At 41.1% G+C, this 21069-nt stretch overlaps 1 protein-coding gene across 5 annotated transcripts in view; it reads right to left on the bottom strand.

Moving 5' to 3' along the window:
* Positions 1–21069, bottom strand: part of Larp4b (La ribonucleoprotein 4B) — an 85997-nt gene that overhangs the window by 25119 nt on the left and 39809 nt on the right. For all 5 annotated transcript variants that reach the window (XM_076572885.1, XM_076572884.1, XM_076572886.1 and 2 more), the window contains 5 exons: positions 15976–16123; positions 15401–15541; positions 5781–5859; positions 4124–4260; positions 1681–1784 (listed from right to left, as the gene is read on the bottom strand). In XM_076572885.1, coding sequence (XP_076429000.1) covers positions 1681–1784; positions 4124–4260; positions 5781–5859; positions 15401–15541; positions 15976–16123 — 609 coding nt within the window. The remainder of the gene's footprint in view (positions 1–1680; positions 1785–4123; positions 4261–5780; positions 5860–15400; positions 15542–15975; positions 16124–21069) is intronic.

Genomic DNA, 21069 nt, shown 5'->3' with positions numbered 1-21069 from the left:
TCCCAAATAACACAAGTAAAAAGTAAAAAGATAAAACATGTGCTATAAGGTTTTCCAGACACCTGTCATCAGTAGGCTAGGAGAGCGAGCCTTCCCTGAGAGAACATGAATAGAGTGGGTCAATAATGCCCAGGGTTTCCGGGTCACAGGATGGGCAAGTCTCCAGAGTTTTGGGGCCGGTTCTCTCTAGGCCACTGGCCAGAAACAAAACTAGAATGGTCAGGTAGAATAACCCTATAGCCAGCTCACTGAGCAGCCAGAGTGGCGAATCCTTAACTCAGAGAACTGCAGGCAAGTGAACAAGAGTGTGCCCCATATGAAGGCTGTTCCGAGCCACTTCACAAATGTGCAGAAACCAAACTGGCACCAAATAATTTCTTGCCTGTGTTTTGGAGCTGGGCATCTTGCTGTTTGGCTCAGAATAGCCTTGGACTCCTGGGCTTAAATAACCCTTCCTGCCTTAGTCTTGAGTAGCTGGGACTACCAAGGATCTTAACTGAATCTCAGAATATCAATTAGAATTCAAAACTATTCAGTACCTAGTGAAGTAACAATCACACAGAGACATAGAAAAGGTTGGGCTATAATGAGAAAGATTAATCAGATTCATCTTAAAATAAAACAAATGACAGTATTGGTAGACAAGTACACCAGAATAGTTACTGAATGTCCATTTCAAATGCTCAGAAAGGTAAAGCTTGAGAATGATAAACTACAAAGCTATGCCAGAAGACAATCTATAATCAAACTGCTTAAACCAATGATACAATCTTCTAAGAGCCAGAGAAAAAGAGGTACAATATAGAGGAACAAAGGAAAAAAAAAAAAACTGGCAGAATTTTTTCAGCAGAAACAATGTGGATTAGAAGAGAACAATGTGTTTAAAATGGGTCATATGGCATCCCTAGCTACCACATACTGCACGCAGCTGGTGGGCTGCAGGCTGGACATGCCTGAAAGCACTAAAAATGGTAAATATTAGGGCCAATCATGGTGGCACATACCTATAATGCCAGCATTTAGGAGGCTGAGGCAGCAGGATCATGAGTCAAAGGCCAGCCTGGACTACATAATGAGACCTCGCCTCTAGAGAACCCAAACTAGACCAATCATCCAACAGAGACAAAACCCAAACAACCTCCCCAAGCCCAAACAAACAATAACAACAGAAGCAAAGAAAACAAACTGTGAAATGATAAAGATCCACATCATACACCCTACCCACCCATTACTCTTATTTCTTTTTTCTTTTTCTTTTTCTTTTTTTTTTTTTTTTTTGGTTTTTTCGAGACAGGGTTTCTCTGTGTAGCTTGGCGCCTTTTCTGGAACTCACAGAGATCCGCCTGCCTCTGCCTCCCGAGTGCTGGGATTAAAGGCGTGCGCCACCACCGCCCAGCTTACTCTTATTTCTTAAGGAATACATATCTAAACCCATTTCATTTTTTAATTTCTAACTATTGAAATATATAAACCCTATTATCTTTTTAAATTTAAATATACAGAGCAATCCTAAGACCAAAAGGCATGACAGTTTTTCTTCCTACAAGTGAGTAACACTGTAATAATTAGTGTGTACATCCTGGGAAAAGGTGTTTGTGTATTTTTTTTCTCAAATAAGCCCTATCAAAAACAGATGAAATACATATATGAACAGATGCCCCCAATAGAGGAATGACTTACTTCCACAGGGGTGGATTCAGATATTTCACGCAATATTACTATGCACCGGTTTTGGTTTGGCCTTACTTTCTCTCCCTTCTCGTCCACTTGGACTAAAGGTAAAGCTGTGAAGAGGAGAAAAAAATGATAAAGCACACATTATATAACACCCCAACAGGATGTCAACACTTATTACCCAACATATATTACATGATACTCTAAGAGAACATAAGCACTCATTAACAAACACACCAGAGAAACTTGGACATAGGGCAAATTATTAAAATGTTCAAAACCAGCCAGGTGTTGGTGGCACACGCCTTTAATCCCAGCACTCAGGAGGCAGAGGCAGGCGGATTTCTGTGAATTCGAGGCCCGCTCGGTCTATAGAGTGAGATCCAGTACAGGCACCAAAACAACACAGAGAAACCCTGTCTCGAAAAAACCAAAAAAAGGTTCAAAACCAACACAACTACTGAACTGTTTAAACCCATCTTGTATGTTAAATTTTCAGAAGGAAGGAACATGTAAATCTAAAAGGTCCTGCAAGAACTACCAAATATACACACAATGAGGTGGTAGTTGTAGATCAAACAGATCAAACAGACCAAATACTAAAAGACAGGGCTCATGGTTTTCTCCTTCCTACAGTAAAATTTGACAACTTTCATCAGTGATATTGGGGTGTAATACTAAGAATAACCCAAGAGACTTAGTGTAGTAGAGTATAGACAGATAAAGATCGGATGGAATCAAACCCAACTACACTCCCCATGTCTGTATTCTAAATGGCAATCTGGAAAGTAAACTATTGCCTTGGGAAATGTCATATATATAATGCTTCAAATTTCTACTGACAGTTACACTTACCAATTCTTCAGCTTTTGGTGTAAGGATAAAAAATGAAAAAAATCTTACTTGTGACTAGAAAATCCAATTAAAAGGTTGGCAAAATGGTTCGTTCAATCAGGTAAAGGCACAAGGTGCTCAAGCCCACTGACTTGAGATCAATCCCCATAACTCATGGAAAATCAATTGCAGATGTTGCCCTGACCTCCATGTGACACCATGGCACCCCCCCCATCATACACACACACACACACAAACACACACATGATAAATTTTTAAAAGCATCTTTTAAATCCAATTAAGTTCTAAAGGAAGATATCAATCTTTTAATATTACTGTTAAGTCCAATGCACACAAGAAAAATATTCTGAAATGACTGTCTCATCAATGCACAGGGACTGGACAATATAGACACACACACACACACACACACACACACACACACACACACAGGCTGGTTGTTAAGAGAAATGAGACTTTAATTCAGACACAGCAATGTCTAATCATCCAAACGTTTGTAAGCAATATGGATGTGCTGTCCTGTGTGGCACACTGCACACCACATTCTCTGTGAAGAAGCCACTACAGCTGTACCACATATACATGCGGTTCCAAGGAAGGGAATGGGCAAAAGGCACTCACCTAGAATTTGTAGCTTGAGTACAGAAAATGAATTTTTATAATGAATAATAGTCTGATTTAAAGGAAACCAACACATCACAGCAAAGTCTGTACAGAAAGCATCCCAAGGCCAGCAAAGGTCTGGGAGGAGCAGTCATCCTTAGCCTCAGTGTTGTGATGTTTCACCCATGTACCCATGTGTCAAAACTAACCGGCTACAACCTTTAAATACAGCACTTTATGCCAATCACTCCTACAGTAAATTTATTTTCTTTCTTTTAAAAAAATAAACAAGCTGGGTGTTGGTGGTGCAGGCCTTTAATCTCAGCACTTGGGAGGCAGAGCCCAGTGGATCTCTGTGAGTTCAAGGCCATCCTGGTCTACAAAGTGAGATCTAGGACAGGTAACAAAACTACACAGAGAAACCCTATCTAGAAAAACAAAACAAAACAAAAAACTAGAAAAGGTGCTGAGGTCCCCAACATCAAGTAGGATACAAATAAACCACAATTTTGATACAAAAGGAAACACTTTACAGAGACTTGTATCCCTGAAGTGCCTGCAGACTTACTATGGAGTAGTTAAACATTCATGTTATGTGTCAACTTTCCAAGAAACAGCTTTATTCACAGTAGCTAAGGAAAAATCACAGCAATATTTCATCAAAACTTAAGCAACTAGTTGGGAAGAAGCCCATTTAGTAGCTAAACAAATATATTTGACTTCAAAAATGTCATTATTTATTTTAGCTTTCAATAATTTAGCAGCTGTCTTTAAAATAAAATCTCTAATGAAAAGATTCCTTTTCTTTCAATTAGCCTATAATCTGCTTGAAGTTTCGCTACAGGGGCAATCAATGCTCCTGTTACAGAGAGCTGGTCAGAAAAGAAAGGAGGCCAGAAAGTATCTCAGGCTTCTGGTGAAAAGAAGGCTCATAATAAGACAGATAATATGAAGACAACAATCTTTGCACTTCCAATTGTCATCTACTTACATCTTAGCACTTCAACAATCAAATCCACATCAGTACTGAGTTTCTTGATATGGTCAAGGTTAGCTACCGTTGTAATTGGCACATACTGATCACTGTCCATCTGGGATATAAGATACATGTCGCTAGCAAGATTCTCCCTGTTGAAAGAGAGCAAACTCTTTTAACTAATAGTTCTTTAAAAGAAGTTTCACCAGAGGCATGAATGTGGTGTGGGATAGCTTTGGGGTGAGAGCTAAACTCCATCTGATATTTGCTCACTTGATGTAATCAAAATTAGCCAGTGGAGTAGTTTGTTTAAAATGCAGTTATAGCCAGGCATGATGGTACATGCCTTTAATCTCAGCACTTGGAAGGGCAGGCATAGGTGGATCTCTCTCTTAATTGGAGGCCAGTCTGGTCTACAGAGCAAGTTCCAGGGTAGCCAGAGCTACACAGAGAAACCTTGTCTCAAAACACAAAACAAAGAAAGATACAGTTATGCCTCATTTTTGTTCTGGACAGTATTTGAGTAATTTATTAAAAGTGTATATATATTTACAATAGGAAATCCAGCTAAATGAATAAGAAAGCTACAGGAAATATAAAAGGCCAGGAGAAAGTCAGTGCCCAAATGCACCATACAGTCTGGATACATGTTAAAGGCACTGCATCGGCTCTGGCTCTAGGCAGCCAGAGCTAACAAGAAGGAAACAGGATCAGCACCATTAGCCAGATCAGAAGGTACACCACTCCACCAGCAATTAGGACAAGATGCGCTGCTTCCTGGCATTTGAGTCAAAGAAAATGTTTCCTGCAAATTCTCATGAGAAAGACTGTGTAATATAACACACAAAGTCTCAAAAACACCACAAGACTAAAATACAGTAAGGGGTTTCCCAGGCCCTTCTCACAGTGTCTCTCAGTGAAGGTCAGTCAGAGAGTTCAGTCAAAGAGACTAACTCACTTGAGATCTCAGATGACGACCGGGGACACTTGTAGCTATTGGGGTGTGAACAGCAGGGAGCTGTGCTTTGCAACTTTGGCACAAGATCTTTCATTTTTACACCATGACATGAGCTAAAACTCAATACTGTACTGAGCTGTGATGAGAGGAAGGAAGGAAGAAGGTCCAGGCATTGACTGTTCCTTCATCTTAAATAGGGCCTCTTGTCTTTTTGAGACCTTCATGAGACATGTCCTCAGAGCTGCAGGGGACTTCACTTGTGGCCAGTTACCTACTTCCATGCTCAAACCCACCCCCATGTCTACTAACTTAAAAGTTCTACTATATTTTTCAACAACAAAAATGTCATTTAAGGGAAACAAAGCCTAAATGTACCTAAATGTGAGTACTATATAAATAAAACAGCCCCTTAAACAGTGTTTTGGCCATTTATCTGAAGCCCCTATGGCAGTCTGATTCATGGCATATTGTGCATATGCAAGAATCCATAGTGAAACAGAAGCCTAGATAATCATTACCAAAATGGATCTGAGGCAAACTCTTGGGGATCCCTGGCCTGAGGGTCACCACCAGTTCTTTACAGCACTTTTGATGAATAGACAGATATGAAATTAGTTATTCATAAACATACTACTATGAAAACTCACATATGTAACCAATAATCAGTGTACTACAAAAGATGTTAGGCATTAGAAAAATTACTAAAAGCCTTACCTAGATAAGCAGAATTCCAATGTTTTTTTAAGTACTTCCCGGGGGTCTTCCTGGCTTTCTGGTTGAGACTCATTTCCTCCTATATAGAAATAATGAACAACTCAGGGAAAAAAAATAGCTTAAAATTTACCAAGCAGGTAATTCAGTACAGCATTCCAGTGTTTTTGCCTGCATATACACACAATAGTGTGAAAAGTGCTATTTTCCGCCCCCACTAGAAAAAAGTAAACCATGAAAAACAAAACAAAATCACTTCCCCTAAAAAAGTTGAGCAAACAATGATTAAACTTCATTAACGGAGTTTAGCAGTAACTTTGTCAGCACAAAATAGTAGGCACAAGCTTCCTTGGTGTCTTGCCTTACCTCAAAAAGGACTTTTTAGGTAACAGACAAGAACACTGACTGACTTTAAATAACAGTAAAATATAAGGAAAGAATCAGAACAAAGAAAGGATAAACACAGGTGAAAGCTAACCACCGCAGAGGGAAACAAAGGAAGTTTGGGGATTGCTGACACACAGGCCTTCTGAACTAGGCTCTATGGGAGAGTTTTAAATGTGCCTTCCAATTCCCAGCTAAAGGGACAAGCTAGAAACCATCTTATTAAAGAGTCCTCAAGAGAAGACACCAAAGAAGTCAGATTCTCAGACACAAAAGCTCATTCTGCTCCAAAGGAAAGAGTTCAGATGTTTGGTGGCAGTGTAGCTTATTTATGTGAATGAGGTCACAGTCATCACCAGCAGGAGAGGCAGGGCCTCTGGCAGAGTGAAGTCAAGTTTGGGCTGAAGGCTCCTGACGCCCTTAGCACTGAGACATCTTATGAACTAGACTTAATATCACAGAGATGAAAGGCACCGGAAGAGAGTTCGTACATAAGTCAGCCAAGCAAACACAAAAGACATTGTATTCTAAAAGTCAAGGTTAAAGACCATGAAAGGCAACGTCAAAGTAGGAGAATTTAGAACAGACAGTTTACAATAGTGTTATACTGAGCTTTTTTCCACAAAATCCATTTTCACTAGCAGAAAGAAACAAATTACACAAACTGCTAAAACAACCAAGGAACTAAACAAGACCATGAGACTTGAAAGTGAAGACATGACTCGTCAATCCCTGATCTGGAGACTTGCCCTGGTTATCTCATTTAAACTCACAGTCCATTCTCCACATTGAAGAGATACTTACTTGTTACAGGAACTGTGAATTCAGCCTAAATGAAGCAAGGCCCTGCCTTCAAGAGGCCAACATTCCATTGAGAGAGGCAGACAGCTATAAAGGAGCCACTGCCAGCATAATGAGACTGAAGTGACCCAGAGGAAAACAGCCTGGGCAAGGGGCTAGAGCAGCATGGTGCTGCCCCACATGGAAGGTGCCATCTGAACCAATGGAGGGAAATGGAAGTGAAGTTCCAGGCAAAGGTCCTGAGAGGCAAAGTCAACAGACAGTGAGGAGGCTGGCAAAACTGAGGAGTGAAGGAACTCAGGAAAAATAATGTCAAAGAATGAAGCTTGTGTGAGTCAAACCAAGGAGGCTGCTTGAATTTTAATTTGAATGTGACTGGGAACCGATTTGGGGGTGGCATTTTGGAAAGACCACCATGGTTCCAAGTGAAGTCACAGCAGTATAATTAGAAGGCTAACACAATCACTGAGGGCAGACCATCATTCAGCACTTAAACCATAGTGTATTGAAGCCAAGTAAGAAAGACAAAAGACCTGCCACTTAGCCCCAGGGCATTCCAACCTTCCTCTAGGAAGCAATAGGAAAGCCAGTGGCTGCAGAGCTGCATCTGGTGGCTCATAATGACTATCACAGATATATATGTGAAGTAGACTGTGGGAGATGGGGGGGGGGGTAGGGTGGGAAGAGAAGGAAATAATTTAGTGGTATGAAGGATTCACCAACTAAAAATGACATATGGGACTGAGGAGATAGTTTAGTTGGTATATGCTTGTTGTGTAAGCATATAAGGACTTGAGTTCAACTCCTACACCCATGTAACGAAGCTAAGTGTGATGGTACACATTTGTAATCCCAACATTAGCTGGGAGAGGGGCTGGGGCAGAGATAGGTAGATCCTTGGAGCTTATTAGCCAACTACTCCAGCCTAATCAGTAAGCCCCAGATCCCACTGAGAGACCTGGTATGGCTCCTGAGGAACTACACTAGGGTTGGCTTCTAGTCATATGTATATACATGTACAACACATGCACACATACAAACAAACGAAAACCCAAAACAGACCTGGCCAGAATAAGATTTTTAAAGAGCTGGATAAATGCAATTCTCGAACTGTAAGGACAACCATGAGCCTTGAAGAGATTCAGGAGGGACGGATCAGGAGTCTGGGACAGTTAACACAGAACACTGTTCTTTCTGAAGGACTGAGCTGAAGGGACACAGGTGTGCTATGTAAGCATGAGGGAAACCGATCTAGCAGTGCAGGACGCTCATGACCATTCGGCAGGCGGCAGTAGAGACAGAGAAGTGCTCATATGAGGACAGGCTACTGTGACATCAGTGAGACTCCAAATGACTTACCACCAGCAAGATGTAGCTCTAGGGACGGAGATTATTTTCTTTTTAAAAATAACAAACATAAAAAAATAAATAAAATAAATGAAACATTAATTTCCTAGGTATGTATGAGCCACTCCTCAACCCTAACTACAGAACTGTTAAGAAATCAATGTGACTTCAGCAGGTAATCAAGGTCAACAACCAAAATGTTAAGTTTCTTTGACTGTCACCAAGTGTATATATACTTTTGTCACATGATAAAAATGAGCTTTATCTTTATGGACTTCTCCCTACTCCAAATAGAAACATGGTGATGGGAATTACATCAGAAGACTTTTCAACAGGAGTCTGTATCACAGAACACATAGCTGCTCCTCCTCAAAACTGTTAAGATTACCAAAAACAAAGGAAGTCTGAGAACTGTTAAGAGTGAGGAGCCCAAGTAGCATAATGACTAAATGTCAAGGCAAGATTCTGCACAGGTAAAAAGACATTAGGTAAAATGTGTCACTGCTCACTTAGGTCTGTGGTAAATACATCCATCATATAAGATGAGAACAGAAAAGACTAGATGTGAGGTGTAGTTCCTTCTGAAGGCAACTGCTGTCAAGGTGGACAGTGTGCTCTGACATACTTGACAATGGAGCTTCCTTTAGCCAGAAGGACAAGAACTGTCTCTAACAGTCTGACGCCCTGTGTAAGCTCTAGGTAAAATTCATATAACAGTGCCAACTCTATGACTAACTAGGCTTCCAGGAGTTTTAAACTCTCGTCAGTGCAGTTTGAGCCTCTAGAAATTTACCAACCACAGTTCAGGTTTCCTACTGTGGCTCTGGCTCCTAAAGACAGAGCTCTCTATTCACCTCTCTATACACTTCTCTAGTTAGCCTTGAGCTTACTCTTCTTTCTAGAGCCAAGGATATTGCAGACATGTTAGTTCCAGAGCCCTCAGGTGTGGCACCGGAAGCTCAAGCACCCTCATGTCCACAGACATCCTCTGCTGCTGTGTCTACTTGCTCAGGTCCTTAGTGGGTGGTTTTGCTGAGTTTTGTTGGGTGCAAGTCCTTACCAGATATGTGATTACAGATATTGCCTCTGTTTGCAATAGCAATTTAAAATGTTTATATAGCTGGATTTATGAAGTTTTTCTCTTACTGGTCTTCCTTTAAAGGTCATACACAAGAAATCTTAATATAAGATTATGCAAGTTTTCTTTTATTAGTTTTATTGCTTAAGGTTTTTTTTTTTGTTTAATCTATGATCACTTGAAATTAATTTTTTGTTTTGTTTTGTTTTGTTTTTTGTTTTTTCGAGACAGGGTTTCTCTGTGTAGCTTTGCGCCTTTCCTGGAGCTCACTTGGTAGCCCAGGCTGGCCTGGAACTCACAGAGATCCGCCTGGCTCTGCCTCCCGAGTGCTGGGATTAAAGGCGTGAGCCACCAACGCCCGGCAAAATTAATTTTTTATGTATGGCATCAAACATGAATGAGGTTGTTTTTATTTCTAGTATATGGCTATATATACTCTTCCAGCGTAAGTTGTTGAAATGCTATCTTTTCTTCTGCCTCCGCAATTCTGTCAAGGTAATACTGGCATAATGACAGAGCAATAAACAAAAATAGATGAAAGACCTAGAAATAAATCATGTGTGTGGTCAAATGATCTTTAACAAGGATGCTAAGGCTGTTGAAAGGAGAAAGGCAGTCTTTTCCACAGTGCTGAGAAAACTCAGTATCTATATGCAGAAAGAATGAAATGGTTTGGAGGTGGGCTGGAGTGATGACTCAGAGGTTAAGAGTACATGCTGCTTGAGCCGGGCGTTGGTGGCTCACGCCTTTAATCCCAGCACTCGGGAGGCAGAGCCAGGCGGATCTCTGTGAGTTCCAGGCCAGCCTGGGCTACCAAGTGAGCTCCAGGAAAGGCGCAAAGCTACACAGAGAAACCCTGTCTCGAAAAAACAAAAAAAAAAAAAAGAGTACATGCTGCTCTTGCAGAGAACCAGAGGTCAGTTCTCAGCACCCATGTCAGGTGCCTTACAACTGCCTATAACTCAGGGAATCCAATGCCCTATTTTAGCCTCTGTGGGTACCTATACACATATCCATATGCACATACACATAAATAAAAAGTAAAATCTTAACAAAAAAAATGAAAGGGACAGCATAGCCTTATAATGTGTAAAAAAAATCAAAACCATAAAACTCCTAAATGGAAGCAAAACATAAATAAAAAAAAACCTTCAGAATATTGGACTCTACCTTATTACAGATTCCATAGCAAACAAAGCCCAGGCTACAAAAGAGAAAACAGATAAACCACACTTCATAAAAATTAGACATTTTGTACACCAACTATCAACTAAGTAAAGCAACCAAAAAAAAACCCGGGAAAAAGTATCTGCAAATCCTGTTTGATTAGGGATTAGTAATGCAGAACCAGCAGCATCACTCACAATATCCAAAAGGCAGAAGCAACTCCAAATGAATAAAGAAATGTGGTACAACAAAATGGAGTACTATTATTATTCAGCTCTGAATAGGAAGCAGATTCTGACATATGCTACAGTGTAGATGACCCTTAAGGATATTAAGCCAATAATGAAATAAGCCAATTACAAAAATGTATATATATATAATGTTGTCTAATTCCACTTTATGGGGTTCCTAAAGTGAGCAAATTAGAGAGACAGAAAAGAGAATTGGTGCCTGTCAGAGGCTAGGGAAGGAGAAATGGACAGTTATTTTAGTGGGTACAAAGTTTCAGCTTTTTATAAGACACAAAGAATTTTAAGTCACATAATGGCAATGGTTGTACAACAGCATCCAGTACTACTGAGCTGTATATTTATATATAGTTAAGGAGCTGAGAGTTTGGTCAATGAAGAACATATGCTTAGTACTTACAAAACCCAGGATTCTATTCCCAGCAAATACACACACACACACACACACACACACACACACACACACACACACACACACACACACACTGTTAAGATGGTAAATTTCATGCTCTATGTTTCATCATGTAGAAAAAAAGAAAAGAAAGAAAGAAACCAATAGGAAAAGTTGGGCATGGTGGCACACTTCGGAAATCCCAGCACTAGGATTTATGTAGAAAGACTACATTAATCAAAAGAAAACATGGGCAGCTATATTTGTTTCAGAAAGAGGAGACTTTAAAGCAAGGAAAACTGCTTTAATGATAGAAAGTCAAATCTCCATGAGGATATAATAAGGCCTAATATATATACACCTAACAACAAAGCATCAAAACAGGAGGCTGACACAGCACAAGCACCACGCAGACAGCTGGTGACTCCTTACAGACTGAACATACTTTACCATACAGTGATCATACTCCTGATGTTTAACCCAAGGACTCCAAATCTCACATATCTACATAAAAACCTGCACACTAATGTGCATCATCACTTTATTATTGTCAAACCCCAAAGGCAACTATCTTTGAACAAATGACTGGATAAACTGGGCTTTGCTAGAATAATTCAGGCTAAAATAGCAGTGAGCCATGTGAGGACATGGAGGGACCACAAATGCATACTACTAAGCAGAAGAGGTCAGGCTGAAAAGGCTACCCAGTGAATGATTCCTCTCTGGTACCCTGAAAAAAGGTTACAAAGACAAAGTAACAAAACAAAACCCCCTAAATAAAACAAACAAAAGCAGTGCTTGCCCAGGGCTGGGGAAGAGGGGTTGTTTCAGAAAACACAGCTGACTGCTTTGGCAGTGGGACTATCCATGAGGTTACATACTGACAACAAATGTTATTATGTGCTAGCAATGTACAATACCAAGAAGTAAGCCTAATATAAACTGTAAACCATGGACTAGGTGATAAGGATGTTTCCACACAGGCTCATCAGTTGTAAAACACAACATTCTGGGGAGTGGTACTGACAGTGTGGGAAGCTACACAGTGTCCGGGCTAGCACATATGGAAACAGTACCGGACTTTCTGTTCTGTTCTGCTGTGAATGTAAAACCACTTTTCAAAAAAAGTAACGCCTTTCCCGAAAACTGATAAAGTGTGTCGAGTAAGTGACTGTGGAATCCCTGTCCCTAAATGGGACAGCTATAGCACCTCTTCCAAGGGTCAGATTACATAACAGAAGATGGAAGGTAAAAATATAATCTTGCCGGGCATGGTGGCACATGCCTTTAATCCCAGCACTCGGGAGGCAGAGGCAGGCTGATCTCCAGGCCAGCCTGGGCTACAGAGAAAGTTCTAGGATAGGCTTCAAAGCTACACAGAGAAACCCTGTCTCAGAGGGAAAAAAAAAAAATATAATTGTCAGAGGCTGGGAAAGAGTGCTGCCAAACAGTGTCTTCTGCATATGACATGGCACTGAACTGACCTCGTTGAGCCTATTATCATTTCATTCATGACTGGGAGAAAGAAATTCATGAAGCTCTCCCCTCATCGTTAAGAGGTGCTGGGAGGCCAGGTGGTGGTAGCACATGCCTTTAATCCCAGCACTCGGGAGGCAGAGACAGGCGGATCTCTGAGTTGGAGGTCAGCCTGGTCTACAGAGCGAGTCAGGAAAGGTTCCAAAACTACATAGAGAAACCCTGTCTCGAAGAAAACAACAACAACAAAACCAGAGGTGGTGGGAGAGGGGCTATTTTCTTCAGAGAAGCTACCAATGTCCCAGTGACAAGCCTTAACTCATGTTCAGGAAATGACCCTAATTAAGCCCAGCAGATAAGACATCATGGTCAGAAGGGTCACTGGGAAGAAGAGTTTGAGAGGAGAGGGGTGACAAAAGGGTAATGGCTGGCTGAGCTCCTGGGAACTGCTGACCCACTGCAGTGGAGAGAGCTTCACCGTTCCTTTCTCCTTACCCTTCCCTTCATTCCCTTCCCTCCACAGTGCTGGGGTCGAATCCAGTGCACAAGTCAGCATTTCACAGACTGACTAGGTTTTGTAGATCATACCAGAAACACGACTGGAGACAAGGAATCGCTTTCCCACTACCTATGAGCATTTCACATAGGCACATACCCTGGCTTCCAAAGAGAATTCAAGTCTTCCTGTTTTTTTCTTCAAAGAATAGCTTTAACTACTCCTTTTACAAAGAACCAACTTCTTTTGAATTTAGACTTTCCTGATATTTAACACGTTATTTTATTTTTTGATACTACCTATTTTGTATCTTTTGCATAATTTCTGTTCCCAGTTTGAGATTTAGATACAGTCCAAAGTTTAAATTATCTTTGATGCTTTTGATTTTACTATTAGGATCCCCACCTGTTATTCTTTTTTGAAATGTACTTTAAAAGTCCAGCATTCCCTTGTTTTGCCATCAAAAAGTCAACCTCACCATCACTCTGTTTTATCCCAATGTTTTGTCATTTCCGAGGTATTAACCAATTAGTGTTGGGTTAATAAGGAAGAGTTGATCAAATCAAATTGCTACATGCTAGTGAACCCTTGCTTATACGGAGGTTTAAATCACTTCAATTCAAGGCTAATTCATACTTGCCAGAAAGCAATGTGATTTGTTTTTCTTTTATAAGTTCTTGCCTTATTCATTTGACTACAGATTTTTTTCACAATTAAAATATTACTTATTGCTGGGTGGTAGTGGCGCACGCCATTCGGGAGGCAGAGGCAGGTGGATCTCTGTGAGTTCAAGGCCAGCCTGGGCTACAGAGTGAGTTTCAGGAAAGATGCAAAGCTACACAGAGAAACCCGGTCTTGAAAAACCAAAAAAAAAAAAAAAAAAAAAAATTCTTTATGATAATTTTTTAATTGATTGGAAATTCACCCCAATCCTACTCATCTCCCAGTCCCTCTAAATCTGTCCCTCCCATTTGCAGCGCCCCCACCAAAGAAAGCCAAAAAATAATAAAAGTAAGATAAATAATAATAAAGAAGAAAAAGAAAAACATTTCGCTCCTCCGTCTTTCCCATCTCTTCATCCTAGTGGCATTGGGAGCTGCTGTGCATCATACAGTACATCCCTCTGTCCAAACAGCTTTACTTGAAAAAGTTCACTGTGTAAAGAGCTACTGGTCAACCTCGAGGCCTCTGGCCTTGGCACACCATCAATACTGGCCCCCCACTGACATTCCTCTCCCATAGCTTGCTGTTGCCGGGAATCATGGCTATCCTGCAGCTATGATCAGTCCCTTCACACACTCCAGCAGGTCACAGATGGAGTAGATGTTGGGGTGTGCCCTGGATGTGTGCCTTAGCGGCAGCTGAGTTCATTAATCCAGACTGTTGGAACCACTTCTCTCAGGCAAGGGGCGGAGCCAGCTCTCTCCGTGGTGAGGGGTGGGGCAAGCTTTCCCATGCCAATTGACCACAGATTTAAAGCAGTAGGCTCTAACATAGTTTAAAACAAACCTGGTGCTTATAAAACACATTTCCCATTTAAGTGATAATGCTGAATTTTGTCGTATCTGATAGTCTTAAACTAAATGTGGTTTCTGTGGATCACTGTCTCACACTGGCATCTTCGGGTCGGCCAACTCCATTTCCTGCTCACTAAGACAATGCTTCCCTATACTTCCAAAAGCTGACAGTGAGCAATGCAGATTGAGGAGACAGGACTTGATTTAAAACCTGAGGCAATTACACAGCGCAACAATAAAAAAACGAAAATAAAGAAGAGAAAAAATGTGTTCAATAGGTTTCCTTCCCCAAGCTTCTTACTTTCTTCCTGCCACTCACTGCACTGACAAAGAGGACACAGGTCAAATCATCTGGCTTCCAAGATTCAGCAGTGAGGCTCCAATTGCTTCATCCACCACTGGATAATCTCGGTAACTAACACTCGGCCCGCCCAACATGTCCAACCCTCAGTTCCAGCACTAATTCTCTCTCTCTGTCCATCTTAACATTTCACCCTCCCTGTCAACAACCTTGTGCTTCCCCTAACTTGAAGCCATCTGTCTCCAAAGCTAACTGATAATCTCCAGAACACCTTCCCCTCCAGGGTCTCATTTCTGAATCGATCAGTTTCAAGGAACATTAAAAGGAGGCAATGAAAAGTACACTGTTTAAAGACAGAGTAAGAAACTCATTTTTAAAAGTGAAGTAAGTAAAAACAAATCCATAAAGTAGGCTTACCCGTATCATTACTTTCAGGCAGAGGTTCATATTCCGAATGATCCAGAGCCAGAGTGCTCATGTCTGTCTGGTCCGCCTCCTCTAAGTCTGACAGTGTGGCATTCTCATGACTTTTGTCACCATCGCCATTGGTATCCAATCCTGTAATTGCAAGTTTATCCCAAAAGCCTGTGTTAGAAGAACAACTTTCCCTTAAAATAAAGCTTACATTGGTGGTTACTCAAAGTTTTAACTGGATTGTAAAAGCTTCCAAGGCTCTAGTTCAGTGGTCCTCAACCTTCCTAATGTTGTGATCCTTTAATACAGTTCCTCATGTTGTGGTGACCCCCAATCATAAAATTAATCATTGCTACTTCATAACTGTATTTTTGCTACTGTTATGTATCTGTGTTTTCTGATGGTCTTAGGCTGGCCCCTGACTCCCAAAGGGGTGGCAACCCACAGGTTGAGAGCTGCTGCTCTAAATACTGTCACAGACCAGGACACAAATGTGAATGGAGAAGACATTAAAATGTTAAGGAAGGCAAAGACTTAAAAGCAGGCTGCTCCAGGTTATGACCAGGCTCACTACTCACCCTGCTGGTCGCAGTCTGCAGGATGGCCGGGGGCCTCCTCCCACGAGGCATTCACACCGACAGCCGCACTACTCGCTTCCAAATGTAACATATGAGTCCCCCATACTTTTGCATTAGGGTTTAGCTCTGAAACCTTAGTTGTTGGGACCTAGAAAAAATGTTCACACACACATATATATGTATCCTAAATTCAACCAAATGCTGCTTTGTTAGGTTATAGTAAAAAACAAAACAAACAAACAAACAAACAAAAAAAAAACAAAAACAAAAAACCTAAATTAATGTTGAGAACATAGGATTAAAAGGCCAAGCCTAGCTATTCACACACACCTTTGGGATGAAATGAGGCTCAAAAAGACACAAAGCTGATGTAGTCAGAGCTCCACCTAAGTCACTCTTACAGTTTCTTCTAAGCACAAAGCTGTTACGCACTGCAAATGACAGACAGACTCCTTCATTTCACCAAGTTCAATCTCACAACTGTATAACCAGTGATTTCCTGTGTGACCTAGCACAAATCCCAATTTATAGATTTACAAATTCAATACAATGTAGAGGAAAACACTTTAATTATAAAGTTCCAAGCACATAAGCAAGAGACAGAAACATTAAAGCTCCTCCTAGCAGCAGCCAGAGCTCCTGAAGCACAGGGGAAAGCTAGAGCATCCACTAAGGCAGGAGAACACCTTACACTCTCAGCAGAGCTACTCGCTCCCATTCCTGAGAGCCTCCCTATCACCTCGGCGGCGGCGGGGTGGCAGCTTCAGAACAACTCCCCAGAGCTACTACAGGGGCTGCAGGTGATGCTGACACTTCTAGTGTAGGGCTCTCACCTGTGCTAACACCACTGGGGCTTGAGGCCAACATCCCACTGACAGCTGTGTAGGTATTTAATCTCTATAAACATCACCTGGAAATGACTTCGGCTGGTCTCACTTTTTAAAGTAAACAGAAATCTTCCTTTTCTTTCTTTCTTTCTTTTCTTTTTTAGTTTTTTCGAGACAGGGTTTCTCTGTGTAGTCCTGGCTGCCCTGGAACTCAATCTGTGGACCAGGCTGTCTTTGAACTGAGAGATCTGCCTGCCTCTGCCTCCCAAGTACTGGGACTAAAGGCATGTGCCACAATCACCTGGCAGAATTTTTCATTTTTTGGTGGTGGATAACTGCATAAAAGTATATTTGGTAGTGAAAGTGTAAAATCCAATGTGAAGCTCCACAGGGTCAGAATGGCTATTCTAACTGTAGAGCAGTTCACTCAGATTTATAGACCTAGGCTCTGGTTAAATCTGCATGAAGTTTTTTTATTTGCTGGTACTTTAAAAAAAGAAAGAAATTCAGATATTCATAATCTAAAAAATAAAATGATGAAGTTACTGGCTTAAGTTACTCAACATGAAGGATGGTACACATTGAGTGCTCATTAAATCATTAACTCACACGCTACAATAACAATAGCACCCAATGCTCAGATGCTGGAGACCTCATCCAAAGGTTTCCAGTTCGGAGTATCACAGCACTCTTACAGGATGACCCCCTCTTAGGTCTTGTTCAATCCCAGACACATCAGCTGCTTGCTGTTTCTAGCACCTCAACACCTCTGTCCTTCAGTCAGTATGTCTAGCATATCCTTGGATTTCCTTTGGGGATTACAGCCTCTGCTCATGCACTTTACAACTTATAATATCCCCTCACTAAGTGGCTACTTTCCATTTCCATGGCTTTTTTTCCTGACATAAAAACCTAGCTTTCAAAAAAACAAACAAAAAAAAAAAAAAAAAAAAGATGTAGAGTGTTTCGCCGGGCGGTGGTGGCGCACGCCTTTAATCCCAGCACTCGGGAGGCAGAGCCAGGTGGATCTCTGTGAGTTCGAGGCCAGCCTGGGCTACCAAGTGAGCTCCAGGAAAGGCGCAAAGCTACACAGAGAAACCCTGTCTCGGAAAACCAAAAAAAAAAAAAAAAACCTAGCTTTCTCTGCTTACAAACCCTGAATGTTTCCCCAACTCAATGAAAAATAAAACATGCCAGTGATAGTTTTTTTTTCTCAAATATTAACTGCAATTTGCCATTGCACTTCTTCAACAAACCGCTTGCCTTTCAATTACACCACCAGCCATGGTACCATGAAGTAGAGCCTCCTCAAGAAGGGACAAGGGGTCCCAGTCCTGGATGTACCTCAAACTTAGTGTTCTAAGATGGGAACTTAGCCACGCTGTGTTGCTCCTGGGTTCCGCATAGACAGTGCTCATTTCTGCACTCCATAACACATGAAGCACCATTAATGAGCTGTATCAAGGAAGCATGCAGATTTGTAATTACAAACAGGTAAATTAAATCCACACTGTCTCAGGTAAGGGAAGCCACCAGTGAAAACCCTGGAACTGTTTCTGACACTGCAAGCAGAAGGCTTCTGGGTCGACTAGGATTATATGTTCATACTCTAGAAGCAACTCTGACCTGCTGCTCCCACCACTCATTGGGCAATAACTAAAACACCATGCCCACAAAACAAATGCCTAGTGAGTACCCATCTGGAATTCTTTATTTTGTTAAGTATTTCTAAAAAGCCAGAATTCTCCTCTGAGTAAGTGGAAGCACAAAACACCGATTCTTCAACCACAACTAAACATCCAATTCATCTTTGGCATCTGGCTTTTCTGTAAAAGGTTAGTCTCATCTCTTCTCTCTCACACACCCATCTAATAAGTACATCCTACATACTCACAAATGTGGCTATGGAAGCACTGTGCTAAGCAATCAGAACACAATGGTTGGTGCATAAGCACCTACAAAGCTAAAGAGACTAAGACATTGCCTGTTATACACATACACAAACACACACAGAGGACGTGTGTGTTAACAGCTTTACTGAGGTATGTATAACTTACATCTTTTTAAAGAATCTCACGTATTTTAATGTATACAATTTTCATGAGGCTGAATTCATGAAACTATCATCAGAACCCTATTAATTATTTCTTTTATTCTCATTCCTTCTTGACTACCTATATAAATCACCTTTTGGATTAGGTCCAGTTCTCTTCCCAGCACCCCAAACCACAAAATCAACCTTTCCTATTTCAGTTTCTTTCAATATATTAACAAATTCTTGTCACATGCACATACTACACATTTTTTAAATTCTCAATACCAACTAATGTTAATCGTTTTCATTTTTAGTGCCTTTTGCAGCTGACCAGCATGAACAATATATGTTCTGTAGTTTGTAAAGACAAATTACATGGCTTCTAGGCTGTGACGTGCCCACAAGCAGCACTCAAAAGTTATTACAGCATGGTATAGTCAGTCTTCCACGGTGTCCACAGCTGGACTGTGTCTGTGGTCTACGTAACTCTTAGGTGGCAGACACCAGACACACTTTGCTTACCACTGTGTCATTAATGTCCAGCAGCATCCAGAACATAGTAGAAAGGTGTAGAAAGGTGCTTGGGAAATATGCTGAGTGAATACTTAGCAGAGTAATAGCACAAGAAATTTGCCTTTTCCATAAAGTAGCATAGTTTTAGCTCACAATTGACTCAGACCCTACTGTTAAGAAATTATTACATCTTAGATGCCGAAGTGATGGCTCAGTGGTTAAGTATAGGCTGCTCTTCCAGAAGATCCAGGCTTGATTCCCAGTACTCACATTGGCAGCTAACAACCACATACTTACACACACACACACACACACACACACACACACACACACACACACACACTCACACATCATATATAACAATAACTTCAGTTCCAAAGGATCTGACACTCTCTTCTGGCCTCCTCAGACACTACACTCACATGATATAGGCATACATTCAGGCAAAACACCTATATACATAAAATAAATAAATCTTTAAGTGGGGGGTACCTGGAGAATTGGTACAATGGTTAAGAGCACATGTTGCTCTTGCAGAGGACCAGAGTTTGATTTTCAGCACCCATGTGGTGGCTCACAACCTGTTACTCCAGTGCCAGGGGATCCGAAGACCTCTTTTGACCTTCCCTAGCACCAGACATGCACATGGTGCACAGATACATGCAGGCAAAACATTCATGTACATAGAATAATAAAGTAAATAAATCTTAAGTAAGAAATTTGCTGGGCGGTGGTAGCACACACCTGTAAGCCCAGTCCTTGGGAGGCAGAGGCAAGCAAATCTCTGAGTTCAAGGCCAGCCTAGTTTACAGGACAAGTTACAGGATGGCCAGTGTGACACAGAAAAACAAAAACAAACAAACAAAAGAGAAATTAAAATTAAAAAAAGGAAAGAAACCATTATTCCTTAAGTGGTTACATCCAAGCCAGATAAGAGGACTGCTATATACAAATTTGAAGAGTTGATTAGGATTCAGTAATAACAACTAACAGCAGAGATCTCACTGTATCCTGTACTCCTACTACAATCAAATCAAGCCTAATAGGCAGGTATCACCGCCACCCTCATTTCACAGGAGAACTAAGAATGAGAAAGGTTGAATAATCTGCTAATGGTAATGATGGTAGTTAGAAAATTGTGCTCTAATATCAGCAAACACAAAACATTCAAGAACTGACTTCTCAAAATTCACATGAAAATATTTTTACTAAAGACCAACCTGCTATTATTTATTTGAAACATGGTTTTTGCTTGTGGGTGTATGAAACTTGTAAAGGATTATAAGAATTCTAGTTTCATCTGCCTTGCTCTATGAGCCAGAATTTTTTTTTTTTTTTTCCCTTTTTCTCAGTTTTTCAAGATAGGGTTTTTCTCTGTTTAACAGCTCTAGCTGTCCTGGAACTCACTCTTGTAGACCAGGCTAGCCTGAAACTCACTGAAATCCATCGGCTTTTGCCTCCCAAGTGCTAGGATTCAAGTCGAACGCCAACACTGGCTGAGCCAGAATTTTTTTTCCCCCTGAAAATTTGTGTGTTGGCAATAGTCATTAAAGCCAGAAGCAAGCTGAGTGGTGGTGGTGCACGCCTTTAATTCTAGCACTTGGGAGGCAGAGGCAGGCGATCTCTTTTGAGTTTGAGGCCAGCCTGGTCTACAGAACCAGTTCCAGGATAGGCTCCAAAGCTACACAGAGAAACCCTGTCTCGAAACCCCTCCCCTTC

Source organism: Peromyscus maniculatus, chromosome 5, assembly GCF_049852395.1.
Source record: "Peromyscus maniculatus bairdii isolate BWxNUB_F1_BW_parent chromosome 5, HU_Pman_BW_mat_3.1, whole genome shotgun sequence".
Lineage (NCBI taxonomy): Eukaryota > Metazoa > Chordata > Mammalia > Rodentia > Cricetidae > Peromyscus > Peromyscus maniculatus.
Note: the sequence above shows the minus strand (reverse complement) of the source record. Positions and strands in the feature narration are given on the sequence as shown.